We start from the raw sequence: 25,238 nt of genomic DNA on the forward strand, positions 1-25,238 counted from the left end.
ATGCTACAGTGGAATTGGCTTAAATATCTTATGAGGGATCAGGTTGGATCTTTTTAAAATAGCCCTGTTCCAAGGGCCAAGAAACGAGTGAAACTATTAAACTTCTGTCTAGTTACACACTGACACAGAGGTCTGCTTGTGCTTACTCAATATTTACACTCATTCCCCAGAAGCACTTCCTCCGATACCAGGAACCTTCCCCACAGATAAAGTTTTACCTTTCACTGCATCCCCTCCTAGATGTGGGAACCCCACTACTCACCTGCTGACTGCCACAGGAGGGTAAGGTGAAAACATTCATAGTCCCATAGCTATTCCAGGAGCATTTGAAAGCACGGAGATAGTGTGGAACAGTGGTTCCGCCTTCAGTGGAGGTGATGCTGAACACTATGTAAGGTAATGCAGACTACATTCCTGCTTTACTCCTTTCAGCTGGCAGCACTCTTCTTTTTCCCCCAGAAAAACAGTGGAGAAGATGTGCTGACTGGGGAGGCCAGGGTGCGGAAACAGCTGTGGGAAGGAGTTATACTAGGGTAGCAATTCTGTGTCTCTGGGATTGAAGGAGGAAAAGGTCACCTGTTTATGTGTCCTTTTTCCACAGTTTTGCAGAATAGCAAGTGTCAGAGTCCCTGGAAACCTGACTGACTGATCTAGAAGTTTAGTAGCAACATGATTTTTTTGGTGTCATGAAAGATTTGAATGGTGCTACCCATACGACTGTTTTAGCATGGAGGAGCAGTGTGTTGGAGTGCTCAAGCTTAGTAGTACAATAATATGAAAAAGCGAAAAAGGTTGCTTTCCTCTCTATTTCCATGGAGAAAAAGGAAAAAAATACACTATAGAAAGTACTTTTTTACTGCCACTAATACCCACCATATTTTAAAAAGCTGAAAATGCCTGTGCATAAAGGAATTAAGTACTCCATTCACCATACAGTTCTGCCCATGCCTGGAAAAGTTTCAGCATCTTCTAATGAAAAACAGAAAAGTTATCTTGGTTTATGCTAATATTCAAGTTTGATCTGGTATCATATCAAGTATTTGTATTTTAACTGATAAGGCAAGTTTAGATGGCAACCATTATGACTACAGCGAAGTTACCGAGAATTATAACTTCCAAATCCAGCTACCTAATATGAAAAAAGCAAACCATACTTTTTGAGGGTATTGTCTCAGATAGACTTTTAAATATATTCTTATGGAACTTAGATTCAGCTTACAGAGGTTCACTTAGGGTTAGGTAGGGAGCCAGGCTGGGACATGGGACTACCATGTTACATTGATAGATTTGCACTAAATCCAGGCAGCTTACAGCTACTAGAAGTTTCTCCTGGAACCTTAAATGTTGTTAGCAGTGGGAGAAAAACAGAGTTTAAGGTTCACTGGGCCTGAATCAGTTTTACTGTCTTTTAGTCTCTTACTATCTTTTACTAACTTGATTATTTTTACCATCCCAGTGTCCCAGGAGCCTATTTTGTTTTGGAAGACAAATCTTTTCTTGTAACTTATGTAAGGTAATTCCAGGACATTTCTAGTTTCAATGCAATTTGGGCTGAAACCTGATTTTAAAGAATACTATGTCCCATGTCCAGCAAATCCTTAGTATCAGGAAGGTATCCTAATCATTGAGCTGTCAGGTGAAATTTCAGTACCACAATCTGCATTCAAATGACTCCTTTATCCGTCATTAAAAGAAATTGAGATATTTCTTCCTCTTCAGCTGAGGGAACTGGGGTTGTTTAGCCTGGAGAAAAGGAGGCTGAGGGGAGACCTTATCACTCTCTACAGCTACCTGAAAGGAGGTTGTAGTGAGGTCGGTGTTGGTCTCTTCTCCCAAGTAGGAAGTGATAGGACAAGAGGAAATGGCCTCAAGTTGTGCCAGGGGACGTTTAGATTGGATATTAGGAAAAATGTCTTCCCTGAAAGGGTTGTCAAGCACTGGAACAGGCTGCCCAGGGAAGTGGTTGAGTCACCATCCCTGGAAGTATTTAAAAGATGTGTAGATGTGGTGCTTAGGGACATGGTTTAGTGGTGGACTTGGCAGTGCTAGGTTAACAGTTGGACTTGATGATCTTAAGGGTCTTTTCCAACCTAAATGATTCTATGATTGGTGAGGGTGCACTCTGCCCCACGATCCAGGTCATTAAGGAAGATGTTAAACAGGATTCAAGCCAGTATTGACCTCCCTAATGCTCCAGCTGTATACTCCCTAGTATATGTCCTCCCTAGTACTCCAGCTGGAAGTCTAGTCCCTGCTGAGCTGACGTCTCTGAATCCCATAGCAGTAAGTCTTCCCCTGTTGCTTGAATGGTGTTTGTCTCAAAGTTGGAACTTCCACCAAATGTCAGGACTGGATTGCTTCAGTGCCAAGTCACTCTTGTCCATCTGTCTCACTCTTCATCATTTTATCTGGTTCCCTTAGCAGAATTTGGCACATAGAGTCTAATAGTACTTAATAAGAAATCTGATAAATATGGACTTTATTGGATTATTTTAAACAACTACTAATTGGCTTAATGAGAGACAGATGCCTGGAATATTTGTATTGTCTTGTAAGGTAAATATTTATATAGAGACTCAAATTTTTAAAAGTTTTGTTTTATGGAGGAATGCAGAGAATAAAGGCATCTGCTGCTATTCAACAGAGCTTTTATAATGTTGGCTTGCCTCAATTAATCTAAGTTGAGGGCGGTGTTCTAATGAAAGGAAATGTAGAATAAAAATGTAGAGCTGCAATATATATAAATCTTGAAATGTCCATGGAGAGCTGATAAATTGCTGTATTTTGCTCAGTTTATGCAAAAGAGAAAATGAAGAAGCAGATTGCAAAAAACAAAATTATACATCAAGTTGTTAAACCTCAATCTTCATTACTGAAGAATTGTTTTGATACTTAGCAGATCAGAATCTGAACAAAAGAGTAGCTAGGTGACATGTTTGCAAGGGTCCTGCACATCAGGAAAAAATCCAAACAATAATGTCATGGGTGTGATCTAAGTGCAGAACTATGATTACTCCTTTTCTGTTCTTAAAGCTGTGAATGTAAACAATATTTCGCACTATTTTTTCTCTGTGACTAACCCTTTATTTGTTTGTTAAGTTTCTTATTTCATAAACTATTTGTTTTACATGGACTTTGTAACTTTTCAGTTAGCTCCCTTACTCCATAAACAACTCATCTTCATGTCCTCACCATATTGTCCTTTAGAAAAAAGTCTGTCCTGTCAAACAATGGCACTTTTCTTCCCTTTTTTTGCCAGAATCTGTTTTCTGTGAATATTACATTTGGTTCATTATTTTGCTAAACCATGCTGTTACTTGTACATAGCAACAAATGTAAAACACTACCAAACTAGACTAGAAGAGACATCCCTGTTGCACATCTGCCCAGTAAGTAACTGATGGCACTCTAATTGCCATCTCCATCATTATTGCTGGAGATTTATTTTTTTCTGTTAGTTAGTCCAATACTTTTTTCACTTGCAGAGTATATTCTCTGAATGTATGCCGTGTGAGTGATAAATAAGAAGGAAGAAGAGACATCTGCACTGGGACATTCAGAGATCTCCATTGTATTGCACAAGGTCAATACAAGTTTAAAAGACTTCTCAAAGCTCTTTGGAAGTTTCTTTCTCAGGCATCAGGAATATACTAGGTGATTACATGGAAATAGAGTTGGACAATCCAAATGTCCATTGATAAGCTCCTGTGGATACATGCTGTAGTGAAACTGTCACTTGTGTATGGTGTGTTTGTACTTTTCCGTTGACAAAATACTAGTACTACGTATCTGATGTTAGATTAATGATGCAGAAGTGGTCCTCAAGTGACAGTGTCCTCAAGGGGACAGCAACCCCTTTTACCCCTCCCTCATTGTTAACCCGGAGTACTTCCACTTCACTTTAGCCATTAGCTGAGTCTGGGTCATCTGAATAGCCTGTGATCCCATGTATTATATGTTTGAATAAACTGTCTGGTTTTAAGCCTGGTTGATAAATTGCTGCAGGGATACCTCTCTTGGAATTAAAAAGTGCTGTATATTCATTTCAAACATCAAAATAGGACGATTCAGGTTGGTGAGCTGCTGCTATTCATTAGCGTGCCTCACCAGACACTCTGCATTTTAACAAGTAGTCTTGGGGCTGTATTGAAGCGCTGCTGTCTGTCAGTATACAGTGAGCATGCTAAAAATTATTAGGTTAACAATTGACAGCAACACTTGTCATCATTGTCAATCCCATTACTACCGCTACTATTTTTATGCTGATTATCTTTGTATGCTCTTAAAGACTCTGTATTATTCTTTCAATAGTTTCTCAGAGAGGTGTGGAATCGTCTAGGACCAACACCATGTTTTTTCAAAGTTTTTACCCGCCCACTCCTTTCCAGTAAGTGTGTATTTGTCCAAAGGGAAGATGATTGGCAGGAAGCAGTTATAGAGTGAGAGCCTGCAGAGGGATGTCTGGGGAAAGGAAGCAACTTTAAAAAGCCAGAGCCAGGAGTTTTGAATAGTGAAGTAGCGGGAGGTCCCATCGCTGTGGAAGCACTCAGCGGCCCTACTGTGACCCATTACTGCTCTCCCCCGAGCAGAACAGTGTAGCAAACGATAGGTACAGGGACTGGATGCCAGCCAGGAACAGTGGGAAGTAGACACATAGCTTTAGATAGAAGGAGGTCTTTTTCTTTAGAACAAGGAAAATGCTGGGCTAAAAGTCAAGCCTAGAGGAATGAATAATTTTCTTTATATGTGCTAGCAAATAGTGTATTTGCAAACAAGCAAAGCAGACATCAAGGCACCAAAGTTTCCTGTGAAGATCAAAAAATGTAATGAACCAGCACAATGAAGTGCTATCCTTTTTTTGAAAGGGCACTGCAATTAGACCCTTATCTATTTTAGCCTACCCTACTACTCTTACTTCCCTTGAAAAGTACTGTCTTATCCACTGGGAAAAACAACAGTGTGCAAAATATTTGTGTTCCGTCTGTGCATGCTAGTGTACTCTGGCTTTTATCTTGTAGTTTAATATGATGTCAGTGTTGCCCTGTAGCAGAATTAAAATCTTATTATGTGAGCTTTGTTTCTTTCTTATCTTCTATCCAAACTATATTAACTAGAGCGGCCTAGATACACTCATGAAAACCCTTGAGGCTCACTTAGTGCGCAAAATCTGAGGGGTGCTTTATCACTTCTGAAAGGTTGGATCAGCTGTGTGTACATTACAACTTGGACAAAGATAGGAGGGGTTTTGTTCACTTTTCAAATTCGACATTTGTTTGCTTTTGTTTCGTGTCTCCACATGCTGTTTTCTGTTGCTTCAGGGAATTTTATTACATTCAAGGTTTTTCCAAATTGTGTGGTTCTAAATCAGAAACAGCTTGTCTTTACAGGGAATTTGAAGATGTTATCAGGTTTTCTATGCTTGGGTCAGCTGATAATTTAAAGAGTTAGGCAGCTCTTGTGAATTCTGAGCTCAGTGCACTGTCTCTATTACAAGGATTTATTCAGATAAAATCAGGCAAAAATATTACTGGATTAGCTAGAAATGTATCAGAAGTCACCTTTCTTATCAGCGTATGTGTCCACCAGTTCAATGTTGATCACCTTTCATTAGAAATAATCTTCAGCAAGCAGGTGACAGAAGTGAACAGGTATTAAATAAATAGTACCTCTTCAAATAATACAGTTGCTCAAAGAGTAGTGTCCTGGCCTACAGTGTCAGTCAAGTCATGGAAAGTAAGTATTTTGCCATGGAAAGTAAGTATTTCCCACTTACTTCAGAAAGAGTTTTTTGAAATCCTTAAGCCTTGTTTTGTGCATTGCATAGCATATGTAGGCAATAAGTGGAGTAGCTCTCAGTAATAACTACATAAAACATGAGTGAACAGAAAATTATAATGACTACAACACAAAGCTTACTGCTTTAGTTAAATGCACACTATTGTTTTTCTTCTGATGACTAAAAAAATTTTTGTCTTGTCTTTTTCTCCCCACTCTCTCTCTTTCTCTTTCTTTATATTTTTCATTTTAATTTATTTTTTCTTTTTTTTATTTTTGTTATATTTTAAACCAATTGCAAAGTCTTCTCTTTACTATAGGAGGAAAAAGATCTGTAGTCCTTGCCTACTTTTTTCATAGCACATTGTGTCTTTATGCTCTGCTTTAATAACATTTCATTAGCTCTTTGAAACTGTTCCCTGGGGCAAGCTTTTATTATTTGTAAAGTAAATCAAGTATCATAGTGCTAATCTTTAGGAGGAAAAATGGGCTACTCAGAAGAAACATTTAAATCTTCTATTAGTTTTTTTGAATTTAAATTTAAAGTGCACAAAAAGATCCGAAATAATATTCTCAAAGCTCTAAGGTATCTAAAAGCACTTTGTAGACTCCACCTGCCTGCTAACATTCGGAGTTCAACAGAGAAAATCTAGGAGCGATGTACTTCTGAGTGCTAAGTAGTATTGTGGAAGGAATGTTTTGCTTGGCAGAAAGGCCCTTGAAAAAGATTTTCTTGATTAAAAATTAGAAACAAAAAACAAGAAAAGACAAACCCACAGTTTTCCAAATTCTAATAGAGTAGCAATGCACAGGCATACAGACATCCTTATGCAAACGTAAGTAACTCCAAACAGAGGGAAAGGAAATGAGAAGCAGAGTTGCAGCCAAGGAGGAAAGAGAAGTTGGAGGAAGCCGCTGCTAGGTAAAACAGGATGTCATTTCTTTTCTTCTGCAAAGCTTACTCAACAGGAAGTCTCAAGGAGTCTTAGCAAACAGTGCAGATCTGTGATGCAAAAAATCAAAGCCTGTGGCACCACTAACAGCAATATTGCAACTTCCTCAGTCTGAAAGTTCTAGGGGTCTGTCATTGTGGCTACTTGTAAAACAACTGCAACAAAAGAGCACCAGAAGTTACCACTGTGACATATTATTATTGTTGTTGTTGTTGTTGTTGTTGTTGTTGTTGTTGTTGTTGTTATTATTATTATTATTATTATTATTATTATTATTATAGTGTCGTTAACTTCCCTGAATTAATGTTGATGCCTCTGCCTTCATCCAATATCTTAAGATACCTCTCCTTTTTGGCCTCATTCAAACCATGTCATAGTGATCAGGCTGAATATTTTCCTTCTGTCCAAGTCATTTGAGGTAGTCAAGTGTTACCCTTCTGAAGATGTTATAAAAATGTTACCTTAGAATTTATCTTAAAACCCTTATCCACACATTCAGTGCACTGTATGTAACCTTGAGTCCTGCCCCTTTTGTGTAAATACCTGTGTCTTGGTAAGTAGGAATTCTCATTAAGAAATAAATAACGCTGCACCATCTTTTACTCGTGTAGTGTGCAATTAACATGTGTAATTACATCTTTTGGAACAATGTAGGGAGGAATCAAGAAGATAGCAGAGTTACTGAATAATGAAGCGGATAATTTTGTTCACAAAGGATGGATAGTGCCTATGTGGTGATCAATGTCTTTCTGTATTTCCCCAGAAGAGGTTTCCTATCAAAGCACAGAAGTAGTTGGTATTCAGTGTAGCCTGCGTTCATTCACTTTATGTTTACAGACATTGCAGTCATGAGTGTTGCTCAAGTTCACTGTCTTCTTGGAAATGTACAAGGTATGATAGTTGTGAGCAAAACTTTTAATTACATATTGTGTTAAAAAAAAAGTGGGGGAGGAATAGGGAGATATGAAAATCCCACATGCTGTATATGAAAACTATTCGTTAAATCCTCCAAAAGCAGGAAATCTATTTTCATGAGAGGAAATAAGCACTGCTTGGGACCAACTTTAATTTTTTTACACACAAGTTAAAAACAATATATCCTGCACATGAGTTACAGTGCAAGTATGCGTATTGTACCCCAGAGGGTCCTTTCCATAAAAAAAAGATCATAAAATCCCATCAACATACTATATTTTTCTGCTGGAGATAAATCAGGAAGATTAATGAGGTTAAGTTATTGCTATCTAGTGTGCCAGTGAATAAGTTTCTAAATTAGAATTTTAATTGTATGTTCTATTGCACTTCTCTTACTAATTCACATTTCACTATATTTCTAAAATCTTTCCTTATATGGAAGTCTTAAAGAATTTTAAAGGAATTAAAGTAATGGAGTTTTTAAAACTTAAGTAGCTAAAATGGAAATGTCTCTGAAAGCCTATAGAAACTAGGTTATCTATCAAATTTTTAGACCACTGTCGTGGTTTAGCCCCAGCTGGCAACTAAGCACCACGCAGCCGCTCGCTCACTCCCCCCTGGTGGGATGGGGGAGAAAATCGGAAGAGCAAAAGTAAGAAAACTCGAGGGTTGAGATAAAGACAGTTTAATAGGGAAAGCAAAAGCCGCGCACGCAAGCAAAGCAAAGCAAGGAATTCCTTCACTACTTCCCATGGGCAGGCAGGTGTTCAGCCATCTCCAGGAAAGCAGGGCTCTATCACGCGTAGTGGTTACTTGGGAAGACAAACGCCATCACTCCAAATGTCCCCCCTTCCTTCTTCTTCCCCAGCTTTATATACTGAGCATGATGTCATGTGGTATGGAATAGCCCTTTGGTCAGTTTGGATCCACTATCCTGGCTGTGTCCCCTCCCAGCTTCTTCTGCGCCTGGCAGAGCATGGGAAGCTGGAAAGTCCTTGACTAGTGCAGCAACAACTAAAACATCTCTGTATTATCAACACTGTTTTCAGCACAAATCCAAAACATAGCCCCATACCAGCCACTATAAAGAAAATTAACTCTTATCATCTCAGCTGAAACCAGGACAACCACTCTGCAGAATCTATAAAGATTTCTATTCCTGCTGTTGAATCTTAAAAGTGAACTTCAGGTGTGGCAGTGTTAGATACCAAGATAAGAAATGACATCAACAGATCTCATAAATAGGGTGGTTTAAAAAATATCTGGAAAGTAATTCTTTGTTAGTTATTATAGAAGTACTCCATGACACTCTCTTTTGCAGTATTGTCATGGTTTAAGACCAAATGACAATTGGTCATTGGAGACTAAATGTATTCCAAATATTTCAATCACAGCTACCAAATATTTCAATCACAGCTATATGCAGTTTTACAAATTGCACAACTTCCCTGTTCCACAGGAGAGAGGACATGGTCCAGGAGAGAAGTCGGGTGGGTCTGCGTGGTGGTTCCAGCCATGCCATGTGTTGTCCTACAGTGTCTCTCAGGGGGCCTCCTCCCTTGTCCTCTGGGTCCTCTCCCCGAGCAACCCAGGACACTATCAAATATAGGACTGGGTAGGAAAGAATACCTAATTCTTGATTTTCTTGTTCAAATGCACTTGGCGCCTAAAAACTAGCTTTCACCATGGCTGGCGCTCATGATCTGCTATTCCTGAAGGTGTGCAACACCTTCACAACTTTCACAGTGACTGACAGTCACTTTCACTTAAGTTACTTCTCTATTCTTATAACTGAGCTACACCCTTATCCTAGCGTTAACTAAATTTCATATGCATTTGCTAATGCTGTTGTCAACTACAGCTACCTCATGTTAACTGCTACAAGTATTTATGTCATTAAAGATACCACACCAAAGCAGTTCAATCATTTTAATATGTTTTCATTATGCAGCTATGGCTTGACTAGACTGGCCAGCTGTCCAGGGAGTACCAAAGCCTGTGACTTTAAAAATACAAATGTATTAGAAAATACACTAATTGAAAGCATCTTGCCGCTGAAAAATGAGCACACCAATACAATGACAGAATTAGTACCAGATTTTGTCTTACCACGTGGTTTTAGTCCTTTTTTTTGAAATCCAAATGGTAAGTCATGCTGCAGTTAGTCAGTGGAGGAGGTAGTGGTTCCCCTTCCATTTCAACATTTAATGTAGGCAGTGGCTATGATGTTTAGTGTCTCAAAAGACCAGAAGGACTTTTGCTTTCCTACTCTTCTTCTCGTATGTAATGTAGACTAACCTAAATGCACCTGAGAAGGAGAAGACTCTGTTTCCTACCTCTGGCGACGCAAGCCTTTATGAATGGATGTTTCTTTTTTTTCTTTTTACATCAGTTCAAGGAGGCACAACCACATAAAGGAGCATCAGGAACAATATTAGAGAGTTGCTGTATGTCGGACTATTAACTGTCTGTCTGCTTTAAGACTGATCTGCACCTTTTATCTCACACTCAGAAAACCGTATGTAAACTATCAGCCTAATTTTTCCAGAAAATTCGAAACAGAATGAGGGAGTTTTGTCAATAACATCAATATATTCTATTTGCAGCAGTCTATTGTTTTTTTTTCTTCCATGTTCAGACCTAGGTTACAGTAACACACTGGTAAGTGCTTTATAACTGCTGAAGGCAGTTTACATTGATTAGATAGATTTTCACATTGGCTCTTGCAACAGACAGTTTTCAAGAGCAGGAATAGTAAAATGTTTTTTTAAATTCCATTATTTGAAAACTGGACATAATTCTCAGTGATTGAAGCTGACAGGGAAGAAAAAGCTGATGGTGAATGTATTCTCTAGTGGCACGCTGTCATCCACAGATGCTTTCAGTGACCAAAGCAATGATTCAAGTATGAAGAGCTGCTTGCATACAGAGGGTTGCCATCAGTGAAATAATTTACCACTGCTCACAAACACTTGGGCTGATCTATTACTTGCAGGTGATGCATTTTCAATGATAAAATCTTTCCGCAAAGTGACTAGAAGATTAAAAATGTTGTTTCATGGCTTGGACCTCTCTGCAGATTTCTTTAATGTAACTATCAATGATTCTTCCTTCTTAATTCCTTAACAATCTAAATACTCAGTTATCAACAAACTGAATGTGATTATTTCAATTTACTGTTTAAAAAAGCAGTTAATGTTAAGTAAGAAGAACATCCTCACATGCCAGGTATTTTGCAGATTCTGAATACTGAAAAACCAATGAACTGACAGATTTACTGTACTCATAAATTTTGCACTGTTCATTAAATGAGCCTGAAGGTCCTTGTCCTCCAAACGTTTATGAACTTGCTTAAAATAAAATGTGTATTTACTAGGGTTTGTAAATACAAAGAAGAGTCTAATACGACACTAGGATCTTAACTCAGAGTTTAATAGATGGGGTTTTTTCCATCTGTAATCTCCACATATAAAGTGGACACAGCAGTAGTAAAGGGTGATATATTTAGGTAAAACTAGCGATGTGTCTTCACTATACACTTCAGGGCATTTTAGGCATCTAATTTAGCTGCAACTCAAAGGACCTATGGTAGAAATGTAAGTTTCTTCTGTAGCTAATTGAGTTTTGACAAGGACCTCCATTAGGGCCACCATGAGTTGTCTGGTCTGGCCTAAAGTAGACAGCGTGCTTAACTCTGTGCATGTAGCTTAAAAACGAATCCAGAGGCATTTATAACTGAATAGGTCAAATTACTCATTTTGCTAAAGTACATCTTAATCTGGTTATCTAGAAATAGCAATGGAAAAATGGATGTTATCAGTGGAGAAACTTAGGGTCAATCAGGAAAATCACACATCATAAAGAGCCATACATTTAAAAACAAATCCACAGATCAAACTTAAGATTGTTACACAGTGAAATATGCATTTCTTTGTACCTGTGAATAATATTCTTGCTTATTAAGTAGGCAGAGCAAGATTTATGATGTCCTTAACTTCTCATTTCTTTGCTTGTAAGAGCTTGCATTTTATAAATGACATTGTGGGAGACTACACTGTTGTCACCTAGCAACTATGAAGCATTTTTTGAAAAAGTTGCTGCTTGGCTTTGGATTAATAATAAAAATAGTAATTCCACTCAACACTTTACATTTGTAGATCTTAAAGTGCTTAAAAAGATGCATTATTTTTACTATCCTTAGTTGGAAGCATGAAAATCTAGGATGGAAAGCGTGTCACCAAAAATGACAATGAAAAGAGCTACAAATTGTATCCTGAAGATCTCAGCCTATTTTCCACATTCCAGCCTCTTCAAATTGTACTTTTATATAGGTCTCTTCCAATATTTTCTGGTCTTGTGAATTTTAAATGAGGAAAGGGTATAATTTAAAAAATCTGTATTTGCAATTATTATCTCCCCCTCTCATTTGAGATATTGCAGTTATTTTCTAGTCTGAGGGTCACAGTGAATTAGCCCTTGGCAAATATTTAATTTTTAATGGAAACCACTTCAGCATTGAGTTAAAGCAAGCAAAAGCTTCACATTCATCCTAAGATGATCCTGCTGCTGCATCACTGGCCAGTTCTTATGTTGCATATACAGCAGTTCTGTATAATTCAGGTTTTTTCAGAAACTGTTTTATCCTGATTATTATTTTCTAATAATTGAATAACAGTTGACACTGAAATGTTTGCTGTAACAACAGCTGGCTTGAAAAGTGTTTCATTCTTCAAGTAGATCATGGAGGCTGGGTAGCCAAGGTTTTGTGTGATTGGAGTTAAAGAAATACTTATTTTAAATGATTTGAGAAATGTCCTACACTCATTTTCGGTCTTTCATTGCCCTTGCCAGACATTTGGTGGAATGAAGCTGTTTGGGGGCATATTTCTTCCTAATAGTCCACATTTTTAAGAAACTTTTAAGGATGAATTAGAATGAATAGCCGCTAAGATAATGTGTGGGCTGCTGTGCAGCAGTCTCCCTGGAGGGTGATATGTCAGGAAAGACATTAAAAAAATTCTGTAATGAAACATATATTTCTAACAAGTAAGGAAAGATCTTGACAGATCATCTGTTATGAGGTATCTGCTCTGTTCTTGACTTGTGGGACAAATGGGATTTCTCCTTATAATTCATTGTGGATTATCGTTCTGTTGCGGTTAGTGTAATGGCAGCACATGGGTAATTTAGGAAATGACACTCCAGCTGTCTTTTACAATAACTGTTTCTTTTTATGCTTTTGCACTGTAATACCTCTTCCTTCAAATTATCTTTTCTGTACACTTCTCACTGAAATACCTGTGTGTATCCCAAAATGAATTAAAAAGAAAAATGGATCTACATAAATTACGTCTATTTTCCCTATGTGACAGCTTTTATTTCATTCACTAATTTATTGATAAAAACCCGAAGAAAAAAAAATATATATGGAGTTCTTTTTCTATAATACATTTTTCATAAAGAAAGTGAAGTCAGTATGCAGTAGCTAGAAACTTAAATCTGTCTCCTGTTATTGTGTGAGGTTTGATATATATGTATTCTAAAGAATAGAATTATCTGTGTTGCTGATATACTATTAGGAGATATTGTATCTGTAAGGCTCATTAAGCTTATCAGTGTTTTCAGAAGTTCCAAACAGGTGGGAGAAATTGAACCTATACATTAGCAGATGAGAAGCGGGTGAGCTGCCCAAACCAGTACATTGCCTATTGTATACCTTCCCTGAATTCAATACCGTGCAAATCTTTCCCAGTTGTCTCCAGAGATTTACTGTAATCGATTGGTTTAAAGAAATTTAGTAAAAGTTCATTAGTGGGACAGGGAGAAGCAAGAAGTCCCTAGGAGTATATTTGGGTCCTCCATATTTCAAGGCGTAGGCTGGGAAGCTGTATCAGCACGACTCTTTCTCTGTAACAGCATATGTAATGCTTAGTGAATTAAACCCAAAACCACTTTCTGGGTAGTGTTTTATGGATCGATTCTGTGAACTAGTCTCTAGCAGAAGGACTGTAAGAAAACTAGAATTCTCTATAGTCTATCTAGCTGCCTGAAACGCAAAATCCTGAGGAAGTTACCAGGTCAAGTTTTAGATCAGATGAATGATTAGTTTGTTCTGCCTTTGGAGCTTTGTTGCTGAACATTTCCATCTCTATTTTGCCTTTAACTATGTTTAATTGTTCATCATCCAGTGTTGTCTGAGAGTAAGTGTGAGCTTTGAAAGAAATTGAGACATAGGTCTTTGCCCATGGAGAGCAACTCCTTATGCAGTTCAGTCTGGCTTATTACAAAAGTATTTTCCATCCAGCCTGAGTTGAGAGTGCTCTGGAGTGGGAGGGCTTGCTCGCTTTAGATGTCATTGGCAGATATATACTGCCATATTGGCAGATGATTGGCGCCTTTTTGGCAAACAGCCACAGAGCTGTAAGTCATCTTAGGATTTACAGGGTTCCACTTCTCTATACTGGCAGCAATCTGCATTTCTCAGAGCTGTACCCAATGATTAAGGAGAAACTTATTTATATTAGTGGGTTTTAATAATTTCAATTTGCAAACCTTTAAAAATTTTCTAAGAAAGTGTGGAGAGATGAAGGACAAAAAAAATGAAGCCTTTTGACAAGCTTTGTGTTTTTCTTAAGTTGTTATTTACAAACTTTTTAGAAATAATCCATGTATTCCCAGGAGTTTTCATATCATAAATTGGAAACCAGCACTCTAGTGAACTTATTAAAAGAAAACTCATTTTAGACACTGAAAGTCCCTGTGTTCCATTGACTTCAGTAAGAGATCAAGGGGTTTTTTTTACTTTTATGCTCTTTACTAATGGAAATCATTGGATTTGAACAACAATGCATTTCAAGTCTGAGGGCAAAGGACACTAATGGTAGTGTCCTGGGCATTATTTTTAATTTAATTTAATTTAATGGGCATTATCTATTTTAAACCACTCAGAATCTGTTGAGGTCTTGTGAGAGTTACAAACTTCCCAAGGTTTTCCCTGTTTAGTTTGGGACTTAGCCATTTTTGGCTTCTGTTATGAGAAAAGTAAATCATGTACCTTCATGTCCCTCTTGAATCAAAAGATTTAATCTACTGATAATTCTAGTAAAAAGGTCAAAACATGAGTTAAGACCGGCCATCGTTCTGATAGAATTCCACTGGTTTGTTTGGCAACTAAATATTTTTAACGTAAGATTAATATTTCAATATGAAATTATAAAATGCATCTACATTATATGACCTACAGATACAGCACGTAAATTAAGAAATTGTGCAAATGCTCTTTTAGACCACAGAATGCACAGGACAGATAGGACATAACAACTTGCTTGCTGCCCTTTTGGCAGCTTGTGTGTTTTATTAATGTAAAAATATATTTTTAGCACCTTCAGCTTTCTTATTTACATTAAATTTATTACTACACAAATTTATTACTACTACTACAGCACAGAGGTTGGGTGAATATTAGATTATATCTTTCACAAAATCACTTTATTTTTATACTCTGACAGAATAATCATCTTGGTGGTATCATAAATTGTGTTTAAAAAAAAAGACACATACATGCTAGTTGAATCGAAATTTTTTTAAATGCCTATATATGTTTAGATACATGAGGTCATCTGCCAAGAAGTAAACTTGTGGATATGTCAAAAATAAAACATGTTAGTACAGTGTGTAATTCTGCACTCAAACGCTGGAGCAACTCCAACATTGATGATGAAGCTCCTTCAGCTTCATATGTGTGTATGAGAATTGCGCGGAGAATCTGAATAGCACAAATGAAGGACTCTTAGTGTTGCAAGCATGCAACTTTAGAAAGGTTTAATAGCACTTCACGTGCAAATAATTCTTCTTGCTATTACACAGAAAATCTCATGTCAAATTTTAGATAACATCTGGAGCTGTGCATAAATACCATTTAAACAGGAGACTCATTTTTTGCTCAATAAAAGAATCAGTGAAATGACACTTTAACAACAATACCCGAAAGTACTGTTTGCCTTTCTCCTTGGTTTATCCATAAGGTAACTGTTGCTGCATGCTTTTCTTAATGTCACTTTCTTTCCTTTTTTAGAGTTTCTTTGAAGGACAGTCTGCACCGTGGGATTCAGCTAAGAAAGATGAGAACAGAATGAAAAATAGATACGGGAATATCATTGCATGTAAGTGTTGACAACATAATTGTGCACTGTGTTAACTTCCCTTCAGAACTGGGTAAGAATGACCACCAGCCTCATGCTCACATCAGGCTTATGTTCCTCTTCTCTAATTAAGAAGTAAAAGTGAGGGAAGATGTTACCTTTTTTTTTGAGAAAACTGGCAGATTTAATGCATTTTCTCAACTAGCCTTCTGTATACCTTCCATCCTGTGATCAACGTTTGGCTAATGGAGAATGACACCTTTAAGCAATATCTGGCTCAAACAGCTCCCAACACTCCTGGCAGCTTAGTGAAAGAGTACCCATGATCGCATCGGTACCTTCATATTGGGTTCTGGATATTGTAGGAGTGGACAATACTGCTGCTTTAAGTATTCCTTGATAACAGTGACAGTTATCCTGACTTAATGCTAGACAGGCTCTAAGGAAAAAACCAGAATCTGCATGTTTTTACTTAAAAAGGCCAAGCTTGATAAAGATTAGATACACTAATAATCAAATAACTTGAGGAGATAATAGCATGCTTTGGTGAATGACTTCTAAATCTGTCATTATGAGATCGCAAAACGGTGTGGCAAGAGATGCTGCACATGAACATGGGGGCAGAAAATATATCAAGTTCAGTAAAATTATATTATTATTTGCACACTGGTGTTGTTGCACTTAAAGGGTAAGTTCTCAGTGTGTATGTAGGAGATGATCCCTTCCCTGATATTTCCTTCAAAATCTAAGTTTAAGATACGAAGCGTATGTGTTTCTAGCAGCCAGACAGATAACCATGAAGCAGGTATAAGCAGAGAAATAAGCAGCAGTCACAGTATGTCAGAAGTTTTGTAATCATGAAAATGAACGATGGCCTTTAAGGAGGGATCATTTAATGATACTGCTGGAGTTTAGAAATCATAACTCTAGGTATAACTCTAGGTACGTGGGACAGCATAGAAGAATAAACAGTGCCGATTGTCTGAACATTTGGAGCACCTATGTAGTGCATATTTACACCGCCTAAGTTCAGAACCTAGTATAGGTGCTTGTCCAGGCACAGATCTACCTAGGTTTCCTCATCAGTGAACCATATGGACTTGACAGAGAGAAGGACAGCTCTTCTAGAGAAATTATTCCGAAACAGAGACCATTTGAATGCTTCTGAATCACCACCTCAGGAAGTCTTCTCTGCAGTGCTTGCATAACGAGTTTAGAGAGACCAACTCATAACTTAGTGACCTACAGTAGGTGGTATGAATATGCCCTTATATCACTGTGACCCAGTGGGGCTGAGACAGTCTACAAAGAGAAAACCGCTCTGTAACTTGCTGCAGAAGGAGAAGGAGAACCCACAGGAAATGCTTGTGGAGGCAGAGGCAAGTTAAGCAAGAGGAGCTATCAGCCACATCATTTTGAATGGACATGATAGTATTGCTATGTATTTTGGATGTACGCTGTGCTACTTACTGAAAAAGGAAATGAAATCTTCTAGGGAAATGTGAATGTCATGATGGGCTGGAGCATATGCAAAAGAAGATAAGTTAGCTAGATGTGGTTTTGCTTGTTTTCCTCCAAGCAATCTTTAATGTGTAACAAACTTGTTATTTTGTGAGGATGTAGCAATACATTAGATGACTATTATCGTTTCAGTAAAAATACTGAAGGCATAAATAAGAATACCAAAAAGTTTTATATTTATCCTTCCTTTGTGAAATTTTATTTCCAGTCCAAGCCTATGACAATAGATCTTCTCTTTTAGTCAGGTTTAGTGTTGTCAGTCCCCTCTTTAAAGTCATGTTAGGCATCGCCTTACACTTTGACACCCTTTGGTTGAAGAAAACAGAAGACTCCTAGTGCTATATGTCTGAGGTAATAAAGTGATGAGTAGCCAAGGGAAAACAAGTAAAAGATATTAGATACACAAGTCAATGGCAGTTACAAGTAATACTGAAGGCTTTCTGAGAGGGCAAATATAACTCAGATAATTTAGATCTCAATTTACTTTTAATGTCCTCAGTATTTAGCAAAGGGAAAGAGTTGGATGGAGTTTTTATCAATAACACTTCCTATTTATGTGGCTGTGAAAACATAGATAACACAAGTTAAAATTAAAATCCATTAGAGTTAAAGGCAGTATCTTTAGAGAGGCTGAAACTGCCCACAGTTTGTCCTCTGTTAAATACATGTATGCAAATGAGGTAGTTAACTGTTTAATTATTTTATGTGTTTTTCTGCTGGATAAATGATCGCTTGTCTCAGAGTCTGAGAGTACAATTTTAGCGGTCCACTTTTGAAAATTTGTCCCAGATAGTTGTATAAAGTATTTGCTTTAGCTAAAAAACATTTTACTAAATTGCCCTTTTATGCTATGTTTAAAGACTTAAAAATACGATGGTTCAGATGCCACCGACTATGGGTACATGATTATAATGAAATGTATATTTTTTCTGTAAAGCGTTTAATGTAATTTTTTTCCATCCATTTATCCTCTTTGTTTAAATTTTCCCTGAGATACTACTGTTACATTATTGCTTGTAGTCATTATTGTTCTCTGAGGGAACTAAAACAATAGCACCAAGCGGACAGCATTGCAGGAGCTTGTCAAAATGGCAATATGCTTTACATTACCCAAGTGATGTGCGTTTAATTGGCTACAAGCATGCCCTACCCACTGTATGAAAGTGGCTGCAACTTGTGAGCCACTGTATCAACAAGCCGAACCATGATCACAGTCCACTCACCCACAGAAAACATGTTCCTTCTTTACTGAACACAAAAAGCTTTGTGTTTCTCATTAGGAACTAAAACCGGCATGAATCTGCTAAATGAATGGTTTTTTACCTAAGAAAAATTCTGTTTCTGCCGTAATTGTGTAGGGTTATACATGGATTTTGGTAAAATCTATTGTTTTTTCCTCAGGAGAGATCTTGAGGTAATTTCAGAATGGGAGGGGTTATGTATTTATTTTTACTTAGCTCAGTATTGACTAAATGAGAAGAGAATATTGATCATAGCTTTTAAAAGCAGCTAAAGATTTTAGGTGAGACATTTATAAAAGGCGTGATTTGCAAAGAATCAGCAAGGCACGTCCCAAGAAAGGGTCATTGGCTAGGCATGCTAATCAACCAGCTACTCAAGGGGCTTGTTAGAGATCACAGTCTGCAGGCTGGTATATACATGTTGTAGGTAACATGAGGGAAGCGAGAATAAAATGCTTATATTCATTATCTATGACCATTTTCTACAAAGACAAATGGATTCTATCATAACTCATTTTGAAAGCTTAAGCAATCAGTGCAAAGTTAAGTTTGATCTCCTAATAGAAGGGTATCAAAATAACAATGAGCTGGAAAAGAGAGTATTCAAAAGCTACAAAAATTGTCAAGAGCAGCTGAAGTATAAAGGAAAAAAATACCCTAAAAATCTAGACAGTTAACCTAGAGGCTATTTAAGAATCAACATACATGTTGGAAGAATATATGGCTTGTGTACCTCTTAGGTTTAAATCTACTTGACATAAGCACAGGCATAGACACAGTAACATTTCTTCTTGTTGACTAAAGATTTTTTTCAAATTAAGAAGCATTGCTATGCAGTAAGGAGTTAACTGGAGTTTTCAAAGCAATAAAAAAAGGGAGTCACTCCAGCTCCACTGCAAATAAATGGGTATTGAACAGTCCATTACCTCCAGAATTCCCAGAAACTTAGCTGAGGATGCAGTACTAGAAAGGATGTACACGAGAAGAAAAAAGGGTAAAAAGGTGATATGAAGATAAAGGTATGAAGTAACTTATTTAGTTTTGCCCAATCTGAAGCAAGAATTATTGCAAGGAAAGAATGGAGTAAATAAAGAAAATAACAAAATAAAAGGAAAGGTAAAGAAAAGATACCACTGCATATTATTCAATTGTGTAAATCAGTCTAAAAGTAATAACAGGAAGTTATATTTTTAAGATATTCCTTAGTAGGAAATCTAAGCTTGTTTTGCCCAATATGGAGCTCATTGGTCATCAAAGACAGGATTCAGTTGCCTAAACATAGACATTTAGTGCCATTTCAGGTGACCTAGGTGACCAATAAACGTGACACAGTACACGAGAGACTTGTGTTACTCCATAGTGGCAGCTGAAGGCTAGGCAGTATATCCCAGGGTATTTAAAGTGGCATGAGATGTTTGTGTTTAGACAACTGAATCCTGCCCTAAGTAATTCAAGAAATATAAAACTGGAGATCTTTACTAGCCTGAGTTGTCCTGGTGAGAATGCTTTGAAGGCAATGATGCAGGAAATCATGAAAATCTGGATGAAAACATACCATGAGTCCAAGCAAGCTTGACTTCTGGAGTCTGCTGACATCAACAGAAGTTGGATCAGGTCCCAAAACTGTTAAAGCAGCAGCCATGTCGGGAGCTCAGAAACTTCCTAATGTAGTGTCTTTCTTAAGTAAGATGGATTTTTAGAATTAAGGGCCTGTGAGCCAAACCTCTGTTCTGAAGAAACTGATAAATAGCTTAATTAAGCAGAGAATAGCACAGCACTTGGATAAGCATAGCTTGGTAGGGTCAGACCAGCATGGGTTATGTAATGGAGAGTCACATCTCTATAAATTTTTAGTCTTGGCAAAGTGAATAAAGAGGCTGAAAAGGCTGACCTGATGAACATAACTGATTTGAATATTTCAGCATGTTTGGAAAAACTCATTCTTGAAGACTGTTGGGTGAAATAATCACAAGAAAATAGCAAAATAAGAGCTGTGTGGAACCTCGAGCTGGAATTTTAATTCATTCTGATTTACTATATTTGGTTTAAAACTGTGCCCTTTGTCTCTCCCAAGGGAATCACAAGGAAGCAAATGAGGCTCTGATATCTCTAGTCCCTGAGACTTGGAGCATAAAAGAGGATGAAATAAAGTATTTGCCTCTTCCTTTCCTACTCAGCCATTTGAAAATTTCTTGACTTGTAATTCTAAAACAATGCTGTTTGAAGAACCACTTGCCCTCTCCTTCCTCCCCCATAGTGTGGGCCAATATTATGCTATTTATGATGAAGTTGGGTTTTTAAGCCACTTCATGTTCTTTCATTCATTATCTCTTAGGATTTTTAAAGCTGAAATAATAGCTATTCAGAACATGGGTGGCAAGTTTCAGGTGCTCTAATGCTTATTTACATTTACAATGAAATGATCACAGTCATGAAGGTCTGTCGTCAGCTGCAAGTAATATTAGCTCAGGTAGCAAGCAGCATTCAAAACCAATAATACACAGGTATCTAATTAGCAAGAGTAACTTGTAAACAAAGCAGCAGTAAAGTGGCTATTTACCATCTCTCCATCCTTGAGATTATACCCCCAAATTGTTTTATCAACAACTTGTGCAGCATTCTGGAAAAGCTATTGTGTTTGGTTGCTTTTGAACCAAGAGAATCAAGATGAGCATATGAAGTCCAAAGAAGAAAAAGCCTTGCCAGCATACAGAGATTCTGTTTTTGGGGGGATCTAGCCTCTAGCACTTCTTAATCACTGCTGTGATATCATAAAGAAAATGAGGCAGCTGACAAGAAATAAATTCATGCCATGGTGTTTTGGATTGGAATTTGGAAAATAGAGTTGGAAGTCTTTGCACATTCCTGGATAGACACAGATGGCCACAGTGGAGCAAAATTCAGTGACAAAGCCATTATCTGACTGCTTGGATTTTGTCATTACTTTCTTTTGCTTTCTCCCTTACTGAAAACATAATGAGTTTCCTTCAGAAACTGTGAGGTGGCATTATGTCTTGTAGAATGACTTCAGTGTATTTTGAGTACTGGCAGAAGCATTTCCAAATGACTAAACCTTTGACAACTTAATGTCATTTATTTTATTGACAAAAGGGGGGGAGGGGTGTCAAGGCAAAAAAACATGACTGCAGTGGATTTCACATTAGAAATATTTAAAACATTCAGACTGAAAATCAGAGGGGATTTGGAAAACTTTATGAATGAAATTAAGATTAAATATAGATATGATGTTTTCCTGGACAACAAAACAAGCATGAACTTGCAAATGCTGAGGTTTTAGTTTGACTTTAAAGTAGTATTTTGATGACGACTTTGTTACTGAATGTGTCTTTAATTACTTTTTTTTCTCTCCATTGTTCCTGTTTCAGATGATCATTCTCGAGTGAGGTTGCAGCCCATTGAAGGAGAAACAAGTTCCGATTACATCAATGGAAATTATATTGATGTGCGTATACTGATGTAGTCAACAAACTTAACGTGTTCAGTCAAAGAGGCAGCTCTTATTGTTCTCACATTATTCATAATTTGTAATAGATATCACAGCTAGTATCAGCTGCTAAACATTGTTGGAAAGTACTATCTTTGGAAGCTAGGTGTACACTAAAGGAAAAAAAAGCCTCAAAGGTTTTGTCAATAAGCAAATGAAAGGAGTAATTTCCCCCAACTGCCACTAGACTGAAACCTTGCCAGCAACACTGTATGGCTACTTTGCCTGCTGGTGCTTATATGGGCTAACAAAATGTTATTTTCACTTTCTGTCAACAGCTTGGCATCATTCCACATTTAAAAGAAAGCTGTTTGCATATTAATGTGACAAAACTCTGTAATGCCTAATGCAGAGATTTGCAATCTCTTGTCATCTCACTTTTAAGTCGCCTTCAAAGTATATTCTGCAGCTGTTAACCAGTACTTCTAATGCAAGCAAGACATTTCATTAAATATGTAGGCTGTTTAATTATTGAAGGTGGCTTCTTTGTTCATTCTGCATCATGTTAACTTAATGTTTTACATTAGAATAAATTCTTTAAGAGACAAGGTGGTTTTGGTTGAAAGAATTAACTCAAAAGTAGAATTGAAAATCATTAGAAAGTCAATACTATCTAAAGCCAGAAATCTATGGATAGCAAATATAATAATTTTATTGTTTACATGGAGTGCTAGATGTTAGGCTAAGTAAAACAAGTGTTGCTTCATAGGAAACTGTCTGCTAAAGATTTCTTGTTCAGCAGTGGCATCTTTGAAAAGTGGTGTCACAGTTTACAGTTCAAATTTAATCACCAGTATGAAACAAGAATGTAACAGATTTTTTTTTGGAGTATGGAGGAACTAGAGCTATACAAGAAAAGTAAGTACTTCAGTTGTAACAATCTGAAGTCTGAAGTTGTAACTTTCTGAAGATATTTCCTTCTGTTGATGTTTATTAGCATGTTCAAGAACCATTAAGTTAAGGTCAGATTTCTGCTCAGTCCTTTGCTGTTTGAAAGAATAGCACAGTCCCCAAGACGTAAAGGCACATATGGAAATATATTTAGTTAGACATCTCACTAAACTCTGATGGGAGTAACCAGTCACAAAAGGAAAGAGAGAGTTCACATAGGGGACCTGGGTTTGAATTTGCTTTCACGCTTTCTCCAACATTCAGGATTGTTCTCCTTTTCGGCTACTAGTACGTTCTTGTGTCAGATTTTGATCCGACTCTAAAATACTAAAAGATGTGAGGAATAGGGATTTGGACCATATAGTCTCATTTAAAATGCTGATAAGATAGCTGCATAGCAACCTTTTTTCTTATGGAAGTACAAGAAGATGGAGAGAATGTGGCCCTAAAAGAAACAATGGGTGAGAACCAAAAAATTCTCTCCCTCATCCTCAGCAGATGGCTTCATTGCAAAGCTTGGAGGACTGCAGACAGCTTCCAAAGACAACTCTACCACAAAACACAGCATTTTTTGTTTAAAATCTTGCTAGTCAGGTTTCCACTAGAAATGCTTGGTTTTCTACTACAGAAGCAGCTGCAATTTTACTCTTGTATGTGGTTATTAGTACAGTTGCCATCTTGTCAGAATAAACATGTTAATAAGGGAATGGCACCGTCACAGACACTATGAAATTTTCTTGGATAAAAGAGAGAGAGGCAATGGTTATGCTGTATTTTTTCCCATGCGTTTTTTCGCTGGGAAATGGAATTGTTTGGTCCCAGCCACTAGGGATATTGGATAACACATAGCAGAAAAAAATCAACTCTGTAGCTATCTGAACACTTCTCGGTTCATAGACTTCCAAATTTTGCTTCAATGGCATGTAAAGGAATCAATTCTGTAATTCACGTTATTCTTTCTGTAATATTCAAGGTGTCTTCAGTTGTTTTGAGTCTTTCCCACCTTGCATCACTGCAATGCCCCTTGCTCTTTTACAAATAAATTGCAATGGCATGCAAGCTACAGCTTTAATTCTTCCTGTTGATGACTGACCATGCATCATAACCATTATTAAAAGATTAACACTGGTATAACTGAATTTTTCAACATACTAGTGCATGATCTAAATCTTTGGTGACACTCCCATTGCATCAGAAACTCAAATACTGTAAAAATTATATTGTTCCCTATTGGCAACCTATTCAATGTTGCAAAGAATCCATAGAGTATTAGACTTTATTGCACAGCCAGCTTGTGATTAAGTTGCTCTTGTCATCAGAGAAACATAGAATTGTTTTATGTTCTTCCTATTTAGATATGAAAAAGTGTATTCGTACCAAACCATTTAGTCAAAGAATTTACCCTCCTTTTTACTGTTCAGAAATGAAACATAAACAAATCACAGTGGACAGAGTGAACATCCCCTCACCCTTCCCCAGGCTGAATGCAAATCTAGCGTTCTTTAGCTGTTAAAAAAGGGATAGGCTTGATATCAATAGCAATAACCTGGAGGTATATCTTGGCCTCCATGAGCATCTGATGCCATTAGCTGCAAGTGCTAGAGAGGATTTCATGCTGTTCATTTTCAGCAGAGCCAACAAGGGACTGAAAGAACATATTACTTCTGTCCCCTAATGTACAAGGCTGCAACTTAAGTATCTTGCAGAAAACACATTTGCTTCTTGTTCCCCTTCTCCCTTGCCCTTCCCCCACTGGAAAGAACTTTTGCATCTAATACGTTATCTGTATTGTTGTGATTTTTACTGAATACTACTCTAAATGAAGTTTCACTCATAGCAACATAGCCGAGGTGCATATTGCTTATTTTTTTTTTTTCCAATTTATTTTAGGGTTATCATAGACCAAATCACTACATTGCTACACAAGGTAAGTTTATCACCCTTTCTTTTTGGTTACGTGAGGCTAAGAGGTTTTGGTACTTGGATTACAGTTTATACTCTGTAATATGCATTCTTGCCACAATCAATATCCATGACAGAATAGGCTCAATCACTTAGGTAGAAGCAAGCAAACTGAATTATTATCTAATTTTCAGGTATGTCAAGTAAGCAGTCCTTTACCTTTGTGTTCAAATAGGTTTTGAGTAGAAAAGCAAAATACATCCTTTTTGACAGAAGTTACTCAACATGTGTTTTACTCAAGAAAAAAGAAATAAGTCATGGTAGAAATATTCAGTAAACTTTTCAGAGAGACAACAGTGTCATGAAAATGTATGTTCTCTTAATTATTCAATCA

At 37.2% G+C, this 25,238-nt stretch overlaps 1 protein-coding gene across 10 annotated transcripts in view; it reads left to right on the forward strand.

The window, feature by feature from the left end:
- The window catches only part of PTPRM (protein tyrosine phosphatase receptor type M), a 489,233-nt gene that overhangs the window by 412,275 nt on the left and 51,720 nt on the right, over window positions 1-25,238 (forward strand). For all 10 annotated transcript variants that reach the window (XM_072852716.1, XM_072852718.1, XM_072852723.1 and 7 more), the window contains 3 exons: window positions 15,718-15,805; window positions 21,933-22,009; window positions 24,833-24,869. In XM_072852716.1, the coding sequence (XP_072708817.1) occupies window positions 15,718-15,805; window positions 21,933-22,009; window positions 24,833-24,869 (202 nt within the window). The remainder of the gene's footprint in view (window positions 1-15,717; window positions 15,806-21,932; window positions 22,010-24,832; window positions 24,870-25,238) is intronic.

The sequence above is a fragment of the Ciconia boyciana genome, chromosome 2 (assembly GCF_034638445.1).
Source record: "Ciconia boyciana chromosome 2, ASM3463844v1, whole genome shotgun sequence".
In the NCBI taxonomy this organism is placed as follows: domain Eukaryota; kingdom Metazoa; phylum Chordata; class Aves; order Ciconiiformes; family Ciconiidae; genus Ciconia; species Ciconia boyciana.